The sequence below is a fragment of the Malania oleifera genome, chromosome 11 (genome assembly GCF_029873635.1).
Source record: "Malania oleifera isolate guangnan ecotype guangnan chromosome 11, ASM2987363v1, whole genome shotgun sequence".
NCBI lineage: Eukaryota > Viridiplantae > Streptophyta > Magnoliopsida > Santalales > Ximeniaceae > Malania > Malania oleifera.
This window is the reverse complement of record NC_080427.1, coordinates 47,800,067-47,820,497: the sequence shown is the minus strand read 5'-3', so window position 1 is coordinate 47,820,497 and position 20,431 is coordinate 47,800,067. Positions and strand designations below refer to the sequence as shown.

At 32.9% G+C, this 20,431-nt stretch overlaps 1 protein-coding gene across 1 annotated transcript; it reads left to right on the top strand.

Moving 5' to 3' along the window:
• Window positions 1-3,076: 3,076 nt before the first annotated feature.
• On the top strand, window positions 3,077-18,917 carry LOC131168271 (triacylglycerol lipase 2-like). Its single transcript, XM_058127576.1, has 9 exons — window positions 3,077-3,472; window positions 3,588-3,707; window positions 6,925-7,065; window positions 7,440-7,550; window positions 8,373-8,516; window positions 14,924-14,964; window positions 15,502-15,581; window positions 16,942-17,037; window positions 18,452-18,917. The coding sequence occupies exons 1-9, from the start codon at window positions 3,287-3,289 to the stop codon at window positions 18,769-18,771; spliced, it is 1,239 nt and encodes a 412-aa protein (XP_057983559.1). The 5' UTR covers window positions 3,077-3,286; the 3' UTR covers window positions 18,772-18,917.
• The last annotated feature ends 1,514 nt before the right edge of the window (window positions 18,918-20,431 follow it).

Sequence of the window (20,431 nt, the reverse complement as noted above, 5' to 3'; positions counted from 1 at the left end):
CAGGGAGACCTCGTTGAAGTATTTAGATCCATCCTTCATCAAAGAAGCGATGGAGGTCCCTTTGCCAAGTAAGTTCAAAATGCCTACCTTAGAAAGGTATGAAGGCTCGACCAACCTGGTTGATCACCTGGATACCCTTAAGGTGTTAATGCAACGACAAGGCACACCAAATGTTATCATGTGTCGTGAGTTTGCCGCCACCCATAAAGGGAATGTTAGGGCATGGTACCGAACCATAAAACCTGGATCCATCAAATCCTTCTCTGAGATGGAACAACAATTTCTTGGACACTTCATCAGCCGCCGTAAGATGGCAAAGACCTCAGCTCATATGTTGAACCTGATCTAAGGAAAAAGGGAAACGTTGAAAAAATTCATATATCGCTTTGTCGCTACTACCTTAGAGATTCGCAACTTGGATCATGGGATAGTTTTGGCAGCCCTAACCACGACCCTCCAACCTGGGGACTTCCTGTACTCCCTAGGGAAAAAGCCTCCAACTGACATGGAGGAACTAATAGCATGAGCACAAAAGTATATCAATTTGGAATAAGTAATGGACACAAGGAGAGACCGAATTGATTTGAAAAGAAAGAGCTCGAAGGATACGGGGGAGGCCTTCAAAATAAAAAAGAAACAAAAGAGTAGCAAGCTGCAGAGTAGCCTTAGGGGGTTAAGACATATAAGTAAGTTCTAATCCTACACTCTCCCAAACGTCTCGTGAACCAATGCCCTAGGGGGTTCTGACCCAATCTAACATGCCCAAAAAAAAGATTATTTCATAAAATTACACCTCTGTCAGTCATATTTTCGAACATTTTGTGTGCCTCTATTAAATTACCAAACTTTGCGTACATATTTATAAGTGCATTAAGCAAAACTGGCTCAACTGATGGAGTTTTTTCCCATTTTAATTTTATTATTTAATAAAATATTAAATAATGTTTTGTTTGGAAAAAAGATTTTCCATTTTAAGACTTACGTAATATCGCAGGTTGGACTTGCGAGATTTAAACAAGTCTCGTAGGATGGACCTACGAGATTTAAACGACCAGCGGAATTTGTGTGCTGACGTGTGGTAGCCAAATCTCGCAGGATGGTGCTACGAGATTTGCATGGGACTTCCTACCCTCTGTTCTTCCCCTCTGCCTCCATCAATTCAAAAAAATCTTCCAACCCCAACAGTCCTCTATCTTCTTCTTCTTTTGGACAACTCTGCTGCCCTCAGCCAGAGCTGCTGTGAGCCCCCTTTTTTTATGTTCTTTATTTCCCCCTTCATTTATTTCTGTTTTATTTGGAAACTCCGATGTCTTTTCGGAAAGCATTTTTCTTTTTCTTGGCATTTTTTATTCTGTTAACCTAAATTTCTGGCATGAACGCTGAGTGTCTTTTTTTTAAATGGAATTTCTTGGTCAGGCCATCTGGGACTCAGGGTTGTTCTATTGCTGCTTTGGATTTTTATTTTTATTTTTTACCTTTTGCTTATTTCTGCTCTTATTTTGTGGAATTTGTGCCATGAAAGTTGCATATTATTGAAGATTTGTACACAGTATTCATTTTTGTTCATGTTTTGAATATGTTGGTATTTTAAAATATTCAGTCCTAATTACAAATGAGAATATGAAGATAAAATATTCAGTCTTAATTACAAATGTTGTAGATCAAATAAAACATTTTTCTTTTTGGCAAAAATTATCATTAGTAGAGAACAATAAAATGTATATTAATTAATTAATCAATTAATTATTTTCTTTAATAAATGTTGTGAACAATTGTTGTGCATAACACGATCCATATCTCACATTATGCAGTGAGAAATTTCTCCATTAGATATGTAAGATTCTAATAAATGTATATTTAAAAAAAAAAACCCAAAATAAAATTATCATAAATGTTCCCTAAGCAAAATCAAAAACAAAAATATCAAGTTAATTTAAAGTCTTAAACTTAATTTCTCCTGGCTTTTAAGTCAAATAACATAGGGTAAGTTTAAATGTTTAAATTTTGATTAAAAGTTTTAGGTACCTTATAAAATATTCATTCCTGCGTTTATTATTATTATTATTATAAAATATTAATATTTATGTCCAAATATAGAACCCTTATGCCAAGTTATCAATTAGGGTTTCTATCAAAACAAACTAAGAATTAATCCAACAATTTATTAGTCAAAATAAGCAAATATAGCACTTGTACACTTAACTAAATGATGAGAAAAAAATGTCATCTGCATCATTGACAAGACAAATATTTCACATGCTTATCACATTGTAACGCTTGTTATCTGCTATGTCACAAGTAGTTACAAATTAAGTAATTAATTAATTACTTTAAAAGGTAAATTTTATGAATAATTGTGTTTTGACAATCATTGAATCTCAATCGCTTATCAACTTCAAACCCAGATTCATACATTGCATCTTCATATTCTTGGAGTCTCGACAACTGTCTCATTACGAAGTACAGATTAACCAAATAGTCACTAATATCTGTCAATTTCTAAACTAAATGATTCAAAGTGAGTTGTTACCAACTGCAAAGCAGATTTCAATTTTTATAACAATGCAAAAATATCAGATAATACCATGGGATGAACCTTACATTCATAAATGAATCAAATAAGATCATTGTTTATCTAAAATCGTAGTAAAGTAATATTATTCATTTTAAGATTCCTTTATTGAACCATCCCTCCCAAATCACTAGAATTTTTTTTTTTCAATTTAATTAGTTAATCAATTAATTACCATTTTTAATAAATTCTATAAGCTATTACAAATTTACAATAATATCATCTCAACCGTCGGTTGGTGTGGGCCTCCGCATATTTTGTGTGGGCCCTACATTTAAACAAGATTCATCACCGTAAAGTGTAAAAAATCACAGTGATGACACGTGGGAACTCATCTTCAAGATCAAGAATTCAAGATCGCCTCGTGTTTCCGCAGGACTGCAAATCATCCGCCGTCTCCGGCGGTGGTAAAATCTGACGTGGGTCCATTGAGTGGGCCCACAGAAGAATCAGCAATATATCGAATGCTCCATCACACCCACCGCAGCTCACTCAGGAGTCAGAAATCTCAATTCTCCTCAGTCCTCAGCTCCGGCAGAGACTGCAAAGACCATTACAGCTCCATAACCCGGGTATCCAGAATGAAAGACCCGATTGGGCCCCACCCAAGAAGAAAACGACGCCGTTTCCCACCCTGTGCCGGTCTATAAAGCCCGACCGCGCCCCCATTCTCCCCCACCTCAGTTCAAATCCTCAACCCGAGACGCAGGAGGAATGGGTCTGTTCGGCTTTCCGGGTTGGGTTGTCCCCGGCATCCTGGTCCTCCTGGCTGCCTCGGCCGGCCGCGGAGCATGCCACCGGCCCCAGTTCGAGGACCTTCCCCTTGAGGCGGCTCCTGCGGGAAGCGCGATTTGCGCCGCCGCGGTGGTAGTTCACGGGTACAAATGCCAGGAGTTCGAAGTAAGTGCTTATGGGACGTGCTTATGTTGGGCGTGTTTGGATCAGTGCTTAATGATAATTAATTAATTAATCAATTAAGTTCTATTAATGTGGTTTTTTTTATTCTTTTTTGAAGGTGAAGACAGAGGATGGGTACATACTGAGTTTGCAGAGGATCCCAGAAGGGCGTTCTGGAAATGGAGGGAGTGGGGATAAGCAGAAGCCGCCGGTGCTTATACAGCATGGAATACTTTCGGTAAGTGCTTTTCTGCACAGTGAACTGACTTTAGTTTTAATGGGCTCTGTGCATGTAACCTTGTGGCTTCTGTGTGTTGTTTGGATTTTGAGTTTCATTAAAAAAAAAAAAACCAAGGACAAAATAGAGTACCGCGTGTGTGCACCCAAAAGCGCTTTTGGGTTTTGGCCGCCGTTTGTTAATTAATTGATTCTTGTTAGGATTCAAAAAGCCCAACTTAAGTTGCTTTGTTATTCTTTAGGTTTTGTTTCCAAAAAATGAATTGATATTATTTTCATTTTTTTTTCTAATTATTTGTTTTTACCGATAATTTTAACAAAATATAAAAATTAAACTTGATGATTTTTAGTTTGACAATACCTTGTTTTAGTACTTTAATAATTAGTAGTAACTATACGTATTGAATCCTCTGGCTTATACAAAATATTTAAATTTAAATTAATATAAAATGACCTAGTGAATTTACAACACAATTAAAATAAAAACATTCATATTTTTTCTAAAAATTTGAATAAAAATATTAATAAGTCACCCAAAAAATAATTTTAATAATTTTTTCAATTGTCATATAGAATAGGTTTGTGTTTGTAACACTAAAACTCAAGTTTAAAAATATAATAACAAAATAAAATAATTATAGCTAATTTTATTTTTACTATGATATATGCTCATAGAATGAACCTCTGGCCACATAGTTATTGATGTTCTGGACAATCCTTTCTTTTGTGTTGTCCAATATTCAGGCATAGTGATTTTTTCAATCATAAAAAAAAAAAAAAAAATGTACTTCTTAAAAAAAATTTGATGATTGCAGCGAGTCCTTTGGGTCCATCTAATAAGTCGCACCAAGTCGAGAGATGAAAATATTATTATCTGCCCATCGATGTATCCCTAGTAATTCACCAAACAAATCACTGGTATGAAATCAAATTTGAGACTTTCGAGTCACCAAAATCTAACTTCGTCCTCACACTTAATCAAATTCACTTGAATTTTACTTTATATATATATATATATATATATATATATATATATATATATATATATGAGATTTTACTTTTCAATGCATGCTTCTTTAAATTTTTTTGCATTTCATTTTTGCTATTATGAGATGCACAAACCTCACTTACCCACTCTCCCACAATTATCAAAGTGATGATCTTCCAATAGTTCAAAAGGGAAACTCTCCTTTTTTTTTTCTCTCTCTCTCTCTTTTTAGACAGTTTTTTAGAAGTTGTAAAAAATAATAATAGGCCGGTTACTCTAAAATAGTAAAATAATTAACTAAATTTAAAATTAGAATATCGATAAAAATATAAAATAAAATTTATAGTGTATAGAAGAATTATAGTGTGTGTGTGTATATATATATTCAGGTAGTGGATGGAATTAAAATTTTTTTCTTTGGAGAAATAAGGGGAATTACTATTATACAAGAAAAAAAATATGGATCTTTAGGAAGGAGTAAGAAAATTTTGAATTTTAGGGGGCAAAAAAAAAAAGAAAATGTTGTAGGGGGCTATTGTTATATTGACACTCCTCCCTCTATCATTGTGTACGAGCATGAGTCAAATGACGAAATATCATTAAATTATTTGCACGTTTTCTCTTTAGTTATCTGCTTTATTTATTTGGGTGGATTGCTTTCATTCATAAAGATCTCCTTTTATTGTACTCACCCATTCTCGAGTGGTTTTCCAATTTGAAATGTCTCGAACTTTTGTTAATTTGTGTTAGAAACTTCAATTTTAATGCTTGAAATTTGGAAAGAAAAATATGTTACTTTTACAAAATCAAATAAAACACACCCCCAAAAATACCCTATATATATATATATATATATATATATATATCCAAAATAGATAAATAAAAAAAATTATGGTTACACGATCCACATTGCTGCACTCACTAATGTCACGTGAGCCTGTGTCATCATGGGCCCATGTTATATGGTCCGATTCTTAAAAATTAGGATACAGGGGGCTATTATCCCATTTACACTCCTCCCTCTATCATTGTGCACGATCGAGCAGTATGGAAGAAGGGTTGTGTGATGAAATATCGTTAAGTTATCCGAACGTTTTGCTTTGTTTTATTGGGTCGGATTGCTTCCCTTTATAAAGTTTTATTTCATTATTGCTTGCTGATCTTTTCACCCATTCTCTTTTAAAGTTGCTTTTGCAATTCGAAATGTTTCGAACCTTTGTTAATTTATATTAGAAGTTTCAACTGTAATCCTTAAAAAATAATAAGAAAATGTTTGAATCTTGACAAAAAAAATATATGTATGTTGCTTTCACAAAATCCAATGACCCCAAAAAATATATCCCAAAAAATGAAATATAAAACAAAAAAAATATATATATATATATATATATATATATATTATAGCAAATAGAGGTTGGATCAAAGAGTAGCACATTTAATAAAATATAAAAATAATAATCTTATTTCATAATCCTATCGTTTCCCATCTCCTATTTTTTATAGGATGAACAAACACTTCAATTATAAAGATTGAGGATTCACATGACACAGTATAACTTTGGAGTTATTTAAACTTTATTTAATTTATCATTCTACTCAGCCGATATGTTTGAATTTAGATTTTTGAATAGTTTGATTAGTCAATTTCAAATTTCCTAATATTATTCATGAATATAATCAAACTTAACTTCTTTTTTTTTTTTAATTTTTATCATTTTATTGTTTTTATATTTGTGTATTATATTTTATTTTGTAATATTTTAAATATATATATAAAAAAATAGTTACTATTTTATATTCATATTATATAAAACATTTTGTAATAATTTGAAATTTATTGAGTTAATCTTAAATTTTTAAAATTTAAAGTAACTTTTATTTTAATAATTACATAAATTAAAATTGAGTGTTCTATGATATCCACTCAGCTCAAGATGGTATCAAGTTCAATATTTGACAATATGCACGAGCAACCTGTTATTTTTATTTTAATACTTATAAAATTAATTAAATTAAAATTATATTTTAATTGAATAAATTAATTATTAAGTGTTTTAATGTAACAACTCAACTCAATGTTATTATTTGTTTTTTTTTAATAAGATGAAAGCAATCATAACTAAAAACTTAAAATTCAAATTTCAAGGAAAGTTTAAACAGATTACTATGGTCTATATGTTGGTTTTTTATTTTTACTATTAAATCTTAAATAATGATAATTAAATTGCAGGATGGGATGACGTGGTTTCTAAATTCTCCGGATAAAAATCTACCGTTCATCTTGGCAGAAAACGGGTTTGATGTGTGGATAGCAAATGCTCGGGGCACCAACCAAAGCAGACGCCATGTATCCCTCAGCTCGTCCGACCCGGTTCGTTTTCAATAAAAAATAAAAAAATAATAATGGAAAATGATATTTATTTTCAAAATTTTATTAAAATATTGTTAATTTGTTTTTAATTTTTTTAATGCTTAGAGAACAGTTGAAAAAACTTACATTTCTTTTATTACTTTTCAGATTTTTATTTGAAAAATTTTAAGTGGGTATCCTTTTTTTTATTTTCCCCCCAATAATTCCTGTATTCATAGCATTGGTTAAGTAACTTTCTTGGGGACATTTATTTTTTATTTTTTGAATTATAAAAAAGTTCTTAATGTAGTGTTTGGGAATGTTAATTAATAATTATATGAATTTGATCAAATTTTAATATAAAGGTTTGTAAAATTTAATATGGATGATTGCAGGAGTATTGGAATTGGTCATGGGAGGAATTGGCTGCCTATGATCTACCAGCTAACCTTGATTTTGTGTTCAGCCAAACAGGGCAGAAGAGTCATTATGTGGGTCACTCACTGGTGAGCACTTCCCTCGTAGCCCTTTTGTTAAACTATTTCCTCTTTTGGTTTCAAGAATTCCCAATTTCTTTTTTTAATGAAGGGGATGAAGATTTCAACTTATTTAATTTGTTTAAGATTTTAAAAAAAAACTTTCACTTTTAATAGAATTTAATATAGAAAAAAAATATAATGGGAAATAAATTTCCTCCTTATTTTTCTTTGCTTTCCTTTTCCCAAATAAAATACTTGATCCAAGCAGACCATTAGTATCCATTTGGATCAAGAATTTTAGTTAGGGAAGGAAAATGAAAGGAAAATGAGTAAGACACTCATTAGTCATTTTCCATTGTATTTTCTCTATATATCAAATACTATGACAAATGAAAAGTTGTTCTAACATAATTGAAAATTAAGAAAGAAGTAGACTTTAATGGCATGTAAAACTAAATTTTTATTCTTTGACTTATTATTATTATTATTATTATTATTATTATTATTATTATTATGACGTTCTTTGATAATTAAGTATGAAAAATTAAATTCCTTTGTATTTCTTTTTCTTTCTCTTATAATTTTTAAGTTCCAAAAAGGGTTTTAGTAATTAAATAAAACATATAAATTACTTCATGTATTTAAAATCATTTTTCAAGTTCGAAACGGATCATAATTAATTCTTAGTAAACCAATCTAACAAAATCATATTCTAAATTTTTGCACTCTTGCAAAATTAAAACCAAAAGCACTGAAATTAAGCAAATAAAAGTTTTAAATTAACCCCATTTGAATTTATGGATTAATGAAATTGTGGATCTAAAAAGGGTGGGAGGTGTTTGGTTGCAGGGAACATTGGTGGCACTGGTGGCCTTATCAGAGGGAAAACTGTTGGACAGAATGAGATCAGCTGCTCTGTTGAGTCCTATTGCTTATTTGAGCCACATGTCCTCTCCCCTTCTTGTCCTTGCTGCTAAATCTTTTGTTGGGGAGGTAAGTATGTATGTATTTATGTATGTGTGTATGTTTATATGTATGTATGTTTGTATGTATGTATGTAAAGAAAAAAGCTTAACAAATAGAGGCTTGTAATGATTTGAACCCACGTGATAGGGGGTCAAATGAGTATTATAGTATGGGAATCACCCAGTTGGACTTCTGTTGGTGTAGGCTTAGCATAAATATAATGTTATAATCCTTAATTTGATAGATAGTGAATTTCAGTCGCCGCTTGCTCTCGTGAACATAGGCACATTGTCAAATCATGTTAATTCTTGTGTCATTGTTTATTTTCTTTCTTTATTATCTGTGTGATTGTGTTTCCGTATTATTTATCATTAGTTGCTGCATTATACGATCTGGTAGTTTTTCCTGCGCATTAATTTGCACAACAAATTAATATCAGAGTTATTGGTTATAGTGGCTGGGATTTCTTCTACGAAGTTTAACATTATCAAGTTCGACAGATTAGGTAATTTTAGACTATGGCAGAGGAAGGTTAAGGACCTATTAGTCCAGTAGGATATGATGAAGGCATTATACAGAAGGCATGGACGATATGAGTTGGAAGGAATTAGAAGCGAAGGTTGTAGCGACTATCAGGCTTTATCTGGCTGATGATGTGATGTAACACGTCATTGATGAGGAATCACCCACGATAGTTTGGTGGAAACTAGATAGTCAGTATATGTCCAAGTTGTTGACGAACAAGTTGTATCTTAAACAAAAAATGTATGGGCTTAAGATGTCATAGGATTCAAATCTGAACCAACATTTCAACGTGTTCAATTAGATCATCATTGATCTGGAGTGAGTTGATGTGATGTTCGAAGACAAAAACAAGGCGTTGATGCTACTGAATTTCCTACCTGCGTCACTTACGTATGAGAATTTGGTTACAACTCTGATGTGGGAAAAGAAAACTCTCGAATTGGAGGAGAGCACAAGTGCTCTTTTAGGTTTTCATTAGAGGAACAAAGCCAGCGATGAGAATTCATAAGGTGTAGGGCTTGTGGTGAAGGGTAACCAGGAATGTGGGAGAAACAAGTTTCGAAGTAGACCGAGTAACAATAAGTCTCAGTCCAATTCCACGAAGAGGTAGGACGTACCATGTTTTAAGTTTGGGAAAAGGGGCACATAAAACCAGATTGTCCAGAGAGGAAGAAGGGGAATGCAGAAAATAAAGAGGGTTCATAAAAATCTGCGAATGTAGTGGAAGAAGGAGACTTAGAGAGCGGTAATGGTGATATGCTTTCGGTTTCTTGCAATTTAGATCGTCTTATGAATTCTTGGATCTTAGATTTGGCGTGCTCCTATCACATGACACCAAACAAAGATTGGTTCACCATTTATAGGTTGGTAAATTCTGGTTCTGTTCTGGTGGAAAATGATGCTTTATGCAAAATTTTTGGAATTGGGAATATTAGAATTAAAATGTTTGATAGTGCTATGAGAACGTTGTGTGATGTTAGGCATATACCGAAGTTAAGGAAGAATCTGATTTCATTGGACACTTTAGGCTGTAATGGGTTTAGTTACAAGTCTGCAAGTACGGCAATAAAGGTGAGTAAAGGTGTCCTAACCGTGATGAAGGGGCAGAAATTAACAGGGAATATCTATACACTGCTAGGTATCACAGTTGTAGGTGGAGCTGCAGCTGTAGAGTCTGAGTCAGATAGTAGTGTCTTGTGACATATTCGGTTAGGGCATATAGGTTAGCGTGGGATGACGAAACTTTATAAGAGAAATCTTTTGAAGGGCGTCAATAGATGCAAGCTGAATTCTGCAGGTATTGTGTGCTTGAGAAACAGAATATGGTGCAGTTCAAGACAGCCACACAAAAACGGAAGGAATTATTGAATATATTCATACGGATGTTTGGGGATCGATAAGGGTAGCATCATGAGGACATATGTACTTCATGAGTTTTATTGATTATTACTCAAGAAAATTCTAGGTGTACTTCATGTGGTACAAGTCAGGGACGTTTTCCAAGTCCAAATTGTTAAAAACTGAAGTGGAAAACCAGACCGAGAGAAAGATCAAATGTCTCGGGTCTAACAATGGTACTGAGTACACTAATTCGAGGTTTATGGAGTTGTGTGAGCAGCATAACATTAAGAGACACTTCATAATACGCAGGACACCACAACATAATGGTGCAGCGAAAAGGATGAACCGAACAATTGCTGAAAGTGCTCCGTGTCTCAGGTTGAATGCAAGGCTTGCAAAGAACTTCTAGGTAGAGGCAGTAAATATGGCGTGTTTCTTGATTAATAGATCATCAAAGGAGGCACTAAATGGGAAAGTGGCAGAGGAGGTGTGGACAAGCAGTATGATAAACTTCTCTAGTTTGAGAGTATTTGGATATCCAGCCTATGTGCATGTTTCTAGTAAGGAGAGATAGAAGTTTGGTGCAAAGTCTAGATAGTGCATCATTCTAAGTTATCAGAAAGGGGTGAAAGGGTTTAAGCTATGGGATCCGAAGGCAAACAAGGTGGTTATCAATATAGATGTGGTTTTTTATAAGAAAGTCATGTTATAGCGTACTTAGGAAGAAGAGAAACAGGTACCAAAAAACTGCAGCAGCAATGAGCATATGGTGCAGGAAGAGTTAGAGACTTAAGGTAGAGATGACAATGTTCAGAATATAGAGAGTTATAGCTCGGGAGACCAGCAGCATCATAGTACAGCTATAGATAGACCCAAACGCACTATCAGGCTACCTCGTAAGTATTGATTTGATGATCTGGTTTCTTATGCACTCATCACTAGTAGCAGGGATCCTACTACTTTTCAAGAGGCGGTGCACAGCCAAAAGAAAAGAACATAGATGGGTGATTTGGTGGAGGAGATGAAGTCTCTGTATAAGAACCAGACGTGAGAGTTAGAGGTACTTCCAGAGGGGAAAAAAGCGATATGTTGCAAATAAGTGTATAGGAAGAAGGAAGTGGTATCAAAAAAAGGAGAAAAATTCAAGACTCGTCTGGTAGCAAAAGGTTAGCCACAAAGGAAAGGGGTTTATTATGAGGAGATCTTCTCTCCTGTGGTCAGATACACTTCCATCAGTGCAATGTTGGGATTGGTGGCACATTTCGATATGCATTTGGAGCATATAGATGTAAAGACAGTGTTTATCCATGGTGATTTGGAGGAGCTTATTTACATGGTACACTCAAAAAGGTTCAGTCAACTTGGATAGGAACATTTGATCTATAAACTGAGGAAATCACTTTACGGGCTGAAGTAGTCTCTAAGGCAGTGGTGCAAGCGGTTTGACTCCTATATGATGCGGATTGGTTACAAAAAATGTGAGTATAATTGTTGTGTTTATGTGAAGAGCTTTGATGATGGTTCATTCATTTTTCTGTTGCTTTATGTGGATGACATGTTAATTACTGCGAAGAGTATAACTGAGGTCAACAAGTTGAAAACTTTGTTGAGCCAAGAATTTTCCATGAAAGATTTGGGTGCGGCCAAGAAGATTCTTTGGATGGAGATTTTTAGGGACAGAGTTTCCAGGAGATTGTAGTTATTTCATCGTAGCTATGTTGAAAGCGTTTTGGAGAGGTTCGACATGGATCATGCAAAGCTAGTGAGTACTTCATTAGGGAATCATTTTAGATTGTCAACCACCTAGTGCCCGAAGATAGATAATGTCGCTCAAGACATGTTAAAGGTCTCATATGTCAGTGCAGTGAGGTGCTTTATGTATGCTATGGTTTGGACAAGACTGAATCTGGCACAAGTTGTCAATGTGGTGAGCAAGTTTCTTTCAAATCCATATCGACAGCACTGGGATGCAGTCAAGTGGATTTTCATATACTTGATGGGTACTGCAGACTATGGCATCAAGTTTGACAGACAACAGGGTGATCCTTTAATTTTGGGATTTGTGGATGCAAATTATATAGTGGACTTGGATGATAGAAGGTCTACTACCGAGTATGTATTCACCCTTGTGGGAGGGCCTATTTGTTGGAGGTCCATGGTTCAATCTCTAGTTGCACTATCTACAACTGAATCGGAGTATATGGCAGTGGCTGAGGCTGCTAATGAAGCGTTGTGGCTTACATAATTGGTCAAGGAGCTGGATATTCAGTAAGGTGGAGTTCAGCTGCATTTTGATAGTCAGAGTGTCATTTATTTGACGAAAAACCAGGTGTATCATGCAAGGACCAAACCTATAAATGTGAGGTTTCACAAGATCAGGGAATTGGTCTCTTCTGGTGAACTACTGCTCGAGAAAGTTCACACTTCTGAGAATGCAGCAGACATATTGATAAAGCATGTTATCACGAATAAGTTTAAGTATTGCTTGGACTTGATTAATGTCTTCAAATGCTAGAAGGGAGGCGTCCCAACCTATTGTCCTAGGTGGAGCTGCACGTTATGTTTTCGTTTTCTCATAATGGGTGAATATTCGCCAAGGTGGAGATTATTGTAGTATGTTGCTCATATTGAGTGAAACACATGTGCACAGAAAGCAAGGTAAGGAAAAACAAGGAATCTGGTCTATAGGAAGAAACAATTGACGGTGTGATCGACGGTTCAAGCTTAGGAAGAAACCATTGACGTATTGTCTAAAACCGTCGATGGTTCCAGTCTTAGTAAGAAACCGTCGACGGTTTGCTGAAATTGTTGACAGTTTTGATCGGAACTGTTTTTGAATTCTGAATTGTGAAGATCAGTTGGTTGGGGATTTAGAGGCAATTCCTTTAGAAATTGATACAGGGGTATTTAAGGAATTTTCTAATACCTCTGTACGTGTAGGGTTAGCATAAATATGATGTTGTAACCCTGATTTTGATAGATAATGAGTTTCAGTCGCCGCTTGCTCCCGTGGATGTCGGCACATTGTCGAACCACGTTAATTCTTGTGTTGTTGTTTATGTGCTTTCTTTATTATCTGTATGATTGTGTTTCCATATTGTTCATCATCAATTGCTGCATTCCACGATCCAGGAGTTTCCGTTGTGCATTAATTTGCACAAGATAATTGTGTGTAAAATAAAATTTTTGTTTATAAATTTGATTTTTTTTTATTTTCTTCTTCACTTTGTTTGATAACCAAATATGAAAATCACAAATGTTTTCATATTTTTCTTTCTTTCCTCAGTATTTTCGAGTTCCAAACGGAGCCCAAATGTCATTTAAAATGAAAAATTGTACTAATATGATTTAAAATTAAGAAAAATCAAATGGTAAGAATGTATAAAATTAAAATTTTATTCATTAATTTGGTATATTTTTTTATTGTCTTTATCACTTTTCTTGATAACCAAATGTGAAAAGAGATTTTGTAAAATCTTCTATATTTCCCTTTCTTTTTCCCAATACTTTTTAAGTCCCAAATGAACCATTAAGATTGAATGGTCCTTTTTTATGAGACTTGAATTCAAAATCTAATTGGTTATAAGAATTACATATTTCATAATCTTATATCTAGGGTTAGAGTATCATTTAATATCGAACCGTCCTTAATTAAGACAGTAAAATTCACGAGGTGCTTGATTCTAAGAATTACACATGTTCGTAATTTTATGTTTAGGGTTAGGGTATCATTTTCATAAAAATTCGAATTATATGATAAAATAAACGGATGGAAATATTTAATCCAAAAATCTCAAGCATTGTTTCCGGTTTCTAGAATGAATTATGTGAGCATCAAGGATTCTCAACTCACATTCTCAAAATCTTCAAATCAAACAACTTAGTTAGACTATATTTAAATATTTAAAATTTTATAGTAAAAGTAAAATTTTGGTCGTACTAATTAGTATTTGCTCATTAATTATCGGATGAAGTCCAAATTTGATTAGCTGTTTAAGAATATGATAACAATGAAAATATTTCCAAGGAATGGTCATTTCATATATATTTGAAACCGATGATATGTTGTATTAATGTTTAGATGCACTAAAATAATATCGGATTCATACCAAATCATATTTTTTTTAAGATCTGTTTGGATCATGACTTTTTCTTGGGAAAAGAAAAGGAATGAAAATAAGGAGAAAATTCATTTTTTATTTATTTTTCTTCTATATTAGATTCTATTAAAAATAAAAGTTTATTTTTATATGATTATAAATTAAGAAAAATTAAATATTAATTATATGTAAAATTAAAAATTTTGTTCATGAATTTAGTACATTTTTCATTTTCTTTCTTGCTTTCCTTGACAATCAAACGTAAAAATGTCGATTTTCGATATTTTCTTTTCACTTTTTAAATATTTTCCAAATTCTTGATGGGTCTATGAGTTCAAGTACTAATATGATATTTCTTAATTATTTTAAGACACAGAAACTATAACTTATAAGTCTTTTAGTATGAACATAGCAAAGATAACACCGATGTCGATGATGATAACGATGACATTTTTTTTTTGCCTACAGATCACTGAAATATTTGGTCATGCAGAGTTTAATCTAAGAAGGTAAAGCTTGAACTTATATAGAACTTTTACTCTTTTCTCATCTCATTGTCTCTTATAATTGTACATTTATTTCACACACACACACAATTAATTAATTAATTTTGGTTAAGTGAAAAGAAAATTTTGAACCAAAATAGATCAGTCAACCGAACCGACCCATTTAGTTTTAAAATTATATTTTTTACATCCTTAAAAATTATTTTAAAAAAACTATAACATGTATTTAAGTAACATATGTTTAAAAAATTTATATGATATTAAACTAGAAAATTTGTAAAATGGATCAAAACCGATTCATAAGAAAATGATAAACGGATGTAAATTTTCTATTCGGTTTGGTTTAGTCTCTTGGTTCGGATTAGCTTTTCAATTTTCTTTGTCTACCATTACTTATTCCCTCGTACAAGATTAAAACTCAAAATCTCCAAATATAAAAAAGTCGAATTCTAAAAACTCAAATGTTCCTTCGAGGATTTTCTTTATTTTTATATTTAATTATTTAATGAATTATTAATTCTTTTTGGCTGCAATAAACAGGCAGGATGCAACTGACTTTCTTAAGTCTCTATGCGTGAACAATGGGATAGACTGCTTTGACTTGCTAATTACGCTCACAGGTATTAATTAATATGTTAAAACTAAATGATAAATGATAATACTAATATTTGAGGGAAAATATTTATAAAAATTAATTTTAGTTTTATTTTTAAATTTTAAAAATTTCAAAAAATCTAACTCATTTTTTTATTTTGCATATTTGTAAAAAAAATAAAAGAATTATCGTTATTCACACATGGAATATAGTTTTATTTTTTATTCTAATTTGTCGAGTAATTATAAAAATATCACATTATTGTTTAATTTTCTAATTGCGGAGGGATTTGAAAACATCTTTTATTACTTAAGCCGTCTAATTTCTTACACGATTTTTGAAAAATAAGGTGTGGCTTTGTAATTATTTAGAAATTTTAAAAAAAAAATTCTGCAACAAAAAAAAATCCTTTATTTTCTACTTTTATATGAATATTGAGTAATTATAAAAATGGCCCAGTATTTTTAAATTTTCTAATTGCAGGAGTTGAAAAATACTTTTTTTTAATTGTCCAATTTCTTACATGATTTTTGAAAAATTATAAAATAAGGTGTGATTTTGTAATTTTTTAGAAATTTAAAAATGAAAAATAAATTATTTTTCTGCAACAAAAAAAAATCCTTATTTTCTACCTTTATATGTAAATATTATAAATTTGAAAAATAAAAATAGATAAAAATCATTTTCCATAATTAAACAACTCTTAAGTTTCACAGATGCGCAAGGGATAGGCATATTAGTGGACCCCACACCCAAGTAGCCCTAGGTGCGTGTGGCTCACCTTCTCCATCTATTCGGACACATTTGGATTGAAAATGAAAATTATTTTTTGCAATTAAACTCGTGCTTCGTTTTACACCTCTTTAATGCAAATCTCAAGAAACTAAAAAATAAGTTTATTTTTCATACTTTTTTTAAGTAACAAAAAATTAAAAAAAATATATTTTTCACAACTAAATAGGCCTTAAATATCTTGAGAGGTGCACTGAACAAACATAAAAGTGAGCCCCATACTCACGTGGTATTAGCTATGAACCCCACTCTCTGTCTATTAAGGGCACATCTCGAATACATATTGATTTATGTCAGCAGTGCTATATCATGTGGGCTCGTATCATCACAGACTTGCTTTAATAAGCATTTTTCCTAAACCTATACTGTTGCACCCACTGGTGCTCTGTCACTTGGACCCATGTTATCACAAGCCTACTTCGGTAAGCATTTTCTCGAGACGTATACCTTTACCTTAAATTAAGTTCATAAGTCGATGCTTGATGTTACCAATGGCATAAAATGATAGTACCTAGTAATATAGGGAGTAAATTTTCATAGTACAAGATAGTGCAATTTGATGGGGTCCTTTTGTGCCAAAATGGTGTTTGAAGGGATGAATTGCTGTCTCAACTCATCCACTGTGGATCTCTTACTCACCTATGAACCTCAAGCTACATCTACAAAGAACTTGATTCACTTATCTCAAAGTAAGTTTCCTCTACTCCCTCCTCTAGTAATTGCATTTTTAGTTTTTTTTTTTTTTTAAAAAACTTTGAATTTTAGGATTATAATTTTGTAACAATGGGTTTAAATTCAATAGGTCCTAAACTTTAACAAAAATTCATTTGGGGATTTGAAGAAAAAAAAAAAAAATAGGCCCTAAGAAATTGTTTTCTCATAAGATTAAAATTTAGGGCTTAGACCGGTGTCTCGTGAAATCACTTGATGCATAGGAATTAAGAATACCAAGATCTGGAAGATCTGAAATAATTCATATGTACATAAAATAAAATAAAATATACAATGAGTCATTAAAACAAAGTTTGATTTTAATTAAAAAAAAAAAAAAACTCCTTCTCTTCCCCCCCCCCCCCTTTTAACAAACAAAATCTTTAATTCAAGCAAAATCAAAAAAAAAAAAAAAAAATCAAAATCTTGCATAAACCTTGGTATAGAAACCACATGCTTCTAGCTTTGAAACAAATATAACTCGATTGTAAGGCCATGTTTGGTTGTTCATTCAAGAGATTACAATAATATAATCCTTATTTTAATATTTTTAATATTTGTATCAGAGTTTTTAAAAAATAATAATATTTCACGAAACTTTTTTGAAATCTTAATATGAATTTCAAAAATCAAAATCAAAAAACTAAACTCGTGCTTGGGAGTTTAGTGTTGGGAAAAATTATATATAAACTAATTTCCACAAGTAAATCAATAGTGTAATGCAAAAATAAATAAAATTAGACATAACAAATTTAACGTAATTCTCTCAAATGTTAGGTACGTCCACGACATCCAAATCCACTATCATCAAAATTGTGAGAAATGGATACAAAAGCCACAAGTCTTACAAATATATAAAGGTGTATAACAAATATAGTAAGATGAAATGACCTCCCCAAAATGATGTGAACAAAACTCCCAAAAAAATAACCAGAAGAGCAACACCAAAAAAATACCAATATGTTGATAATACACAATCGAAACAACAGCAGGTTGCTGCAGCGGATAAGACGATCGGCTTGGTTGCTGGCGTGAGGTGCTAGTGCTGTAGATGTGAGAAGATGCAATCGGCGTGGGCGCGATGATGAGTTAGGTGAGGTTCTGTGAGAGAGGCACAGCTAATGTTTCTCGAGAAGCCAACAAGCATTTAAAAGAAGAACATCGCTTCCCAATTGTTGGGCCCCACAAGGAGGGAAACCCAACATTTAGAATTCAAACTTCAAATTTAGATAAAAATACAATAAAAAATTTCTCTTAAATTTAATTTAAATGTATACAAATCTAAATTTAAAATTAAAAATTTATGCTTTCCCGAAATTTATTAATATTTTTTAAATATTTTAACACTGAAAAAAAAACTATCTTTACGATATTACCCGCATAAATCTGCAGTTTACAGGCACAAGGTGGTGGCGAAATACGACTACGTGAATATCCTGTCCAACATAGAACACTACGGCAGGCCGCGGCCGCCGGCGTACGACCTGTCGAACATTCCGGTGGACTTCCCCCTGTTCCTGAGCTACGGCGGCCGTGACACCCTCTCCGACGTGCTGGACGTCCAACACCTCCTCGACGACTTGAAGTCTCACGACGAAGACAAGTACAGCGTCCAGTTCATCGAGAACTACGCTCACGTTGATTTCATCATGGGAATTTCCGCAAAGGACATCGTCTACAATCCGATCATTTCATTTTTCAATCGAAATTGATTCATCTAGATCGATCGAGCACCGCCTGATCACAGAAATTATATAAATCTATATATATATATAAAAAAAAAAAAGGAGTTTGGTATTTTGATGAATACGAAATAATTTTTTATGAATACGAAATAATATTTTCGATTTATTGGAAATTTTGGGTGCACATCAATATCGGATTATTGGGCTTTTTTTTGTATTCTTAAATATATTTGCATATAATTATGAACATTGATTGAATATTTGAATGGTTAGCAGGAAATGGTTGATAAACTAACCTATCATTGAGTATAAGAACGCCGTCACGATCCCGAAATGACGTTCTTTCTTCGATTTAGGCTTAAACCCTAGTTTGCAACCTTTTGCTAACCGCTTGCCTACATTCTAACGTACTCACATCAAATTTGGGCATTCTACTCTCTTATATTCAAGATTCAAGGGTGTTCATTCACATCATCTTGACATTAGAGATGTTGAGAAAGAATTTATTTAAATTATAAAACTAAAAAAAATAAAACTTAAATGTATTATATTGTAGTATGTGGCTTATATTAAGTGGAACACGTGTATAAAGAAAGTAGGCTAAGACGATTAATGGGTTGGGGGTGCGAAGGCAACACTCCCGTGATACGACACATGAGTATTTGAGAAATTTTTCTTATACCTCTATATGATTAGGGTTAGTATAAATACATATGATGTAACCTTACTTTCTATAATAGTGAAATTCAACCGCCACTCACTCTTGTGGATGTAGGCATACTGTTGAGCCATATTAAATTCGTGTGTTTTGTTGTTTTATCTATTTTTTTTTTCGTACTATTCATTATAATTGTCGTATATATGATTCACAACAATTGGTATCAGAGCAAAAGTCACAATGTCTAGGATTTATTTTGCGAAGTTTGATATGGTTAAGTTCGATAGATCTAGAAAATTCAAATTATGGTAGAGAAAGACCAAGGATTTGTTAGTGCACCAGGACATGGTGAAGGCATTATATGGAAGGTAACTGGAAAGCATAGACGACATAAATTGGAAGGAATTACTAGAAGTGAAGTTTGTGGCAACTATAAGACTTTTTCTGGCTGATGACATGATGTATCACATCATGGATGAGGAATCATCGGCGGCAATTTGGTTGAAACTGGAAAGTCGGCATATGTCCAATTTGTTGACGAACAAGTCACTACAAGAAATAAGGGTATTAGTGAGGGTTTCAAACTGTCGCTAATACTCAAAAAACCGTCACTAATACTATTAGTGACGGTTTTCTCAGCATTAGTGACGGTATTAGTATATATATATACTATTACTCAGATACCCATAATATTATTCACTATAATGTCTCGAACCTCAAGTGGTACCGAGGATACCTATTCACAAAATATACTACCTATGCAGCGGGAAAACTTAAAAACACTTTAACCTTATTTACAATACCAAAGTTTCAATATTTCCTAAAATATACATATACATCTCCTAAAAGAAACACAATGTCCTAGGGGCATACCAAAAAATACAATTCCCAACTCAAAAACTTACCCTGTAGCTAGGGCAGTACTTAAGTCCCCTATATCTCAAAGCTTGCTCCGCACGTCTATCTGGATCACCTGAAATGTTTGAAATTTTGGGGTGAGACACCTCTCAGTAAGACGGAAAAAGTTAC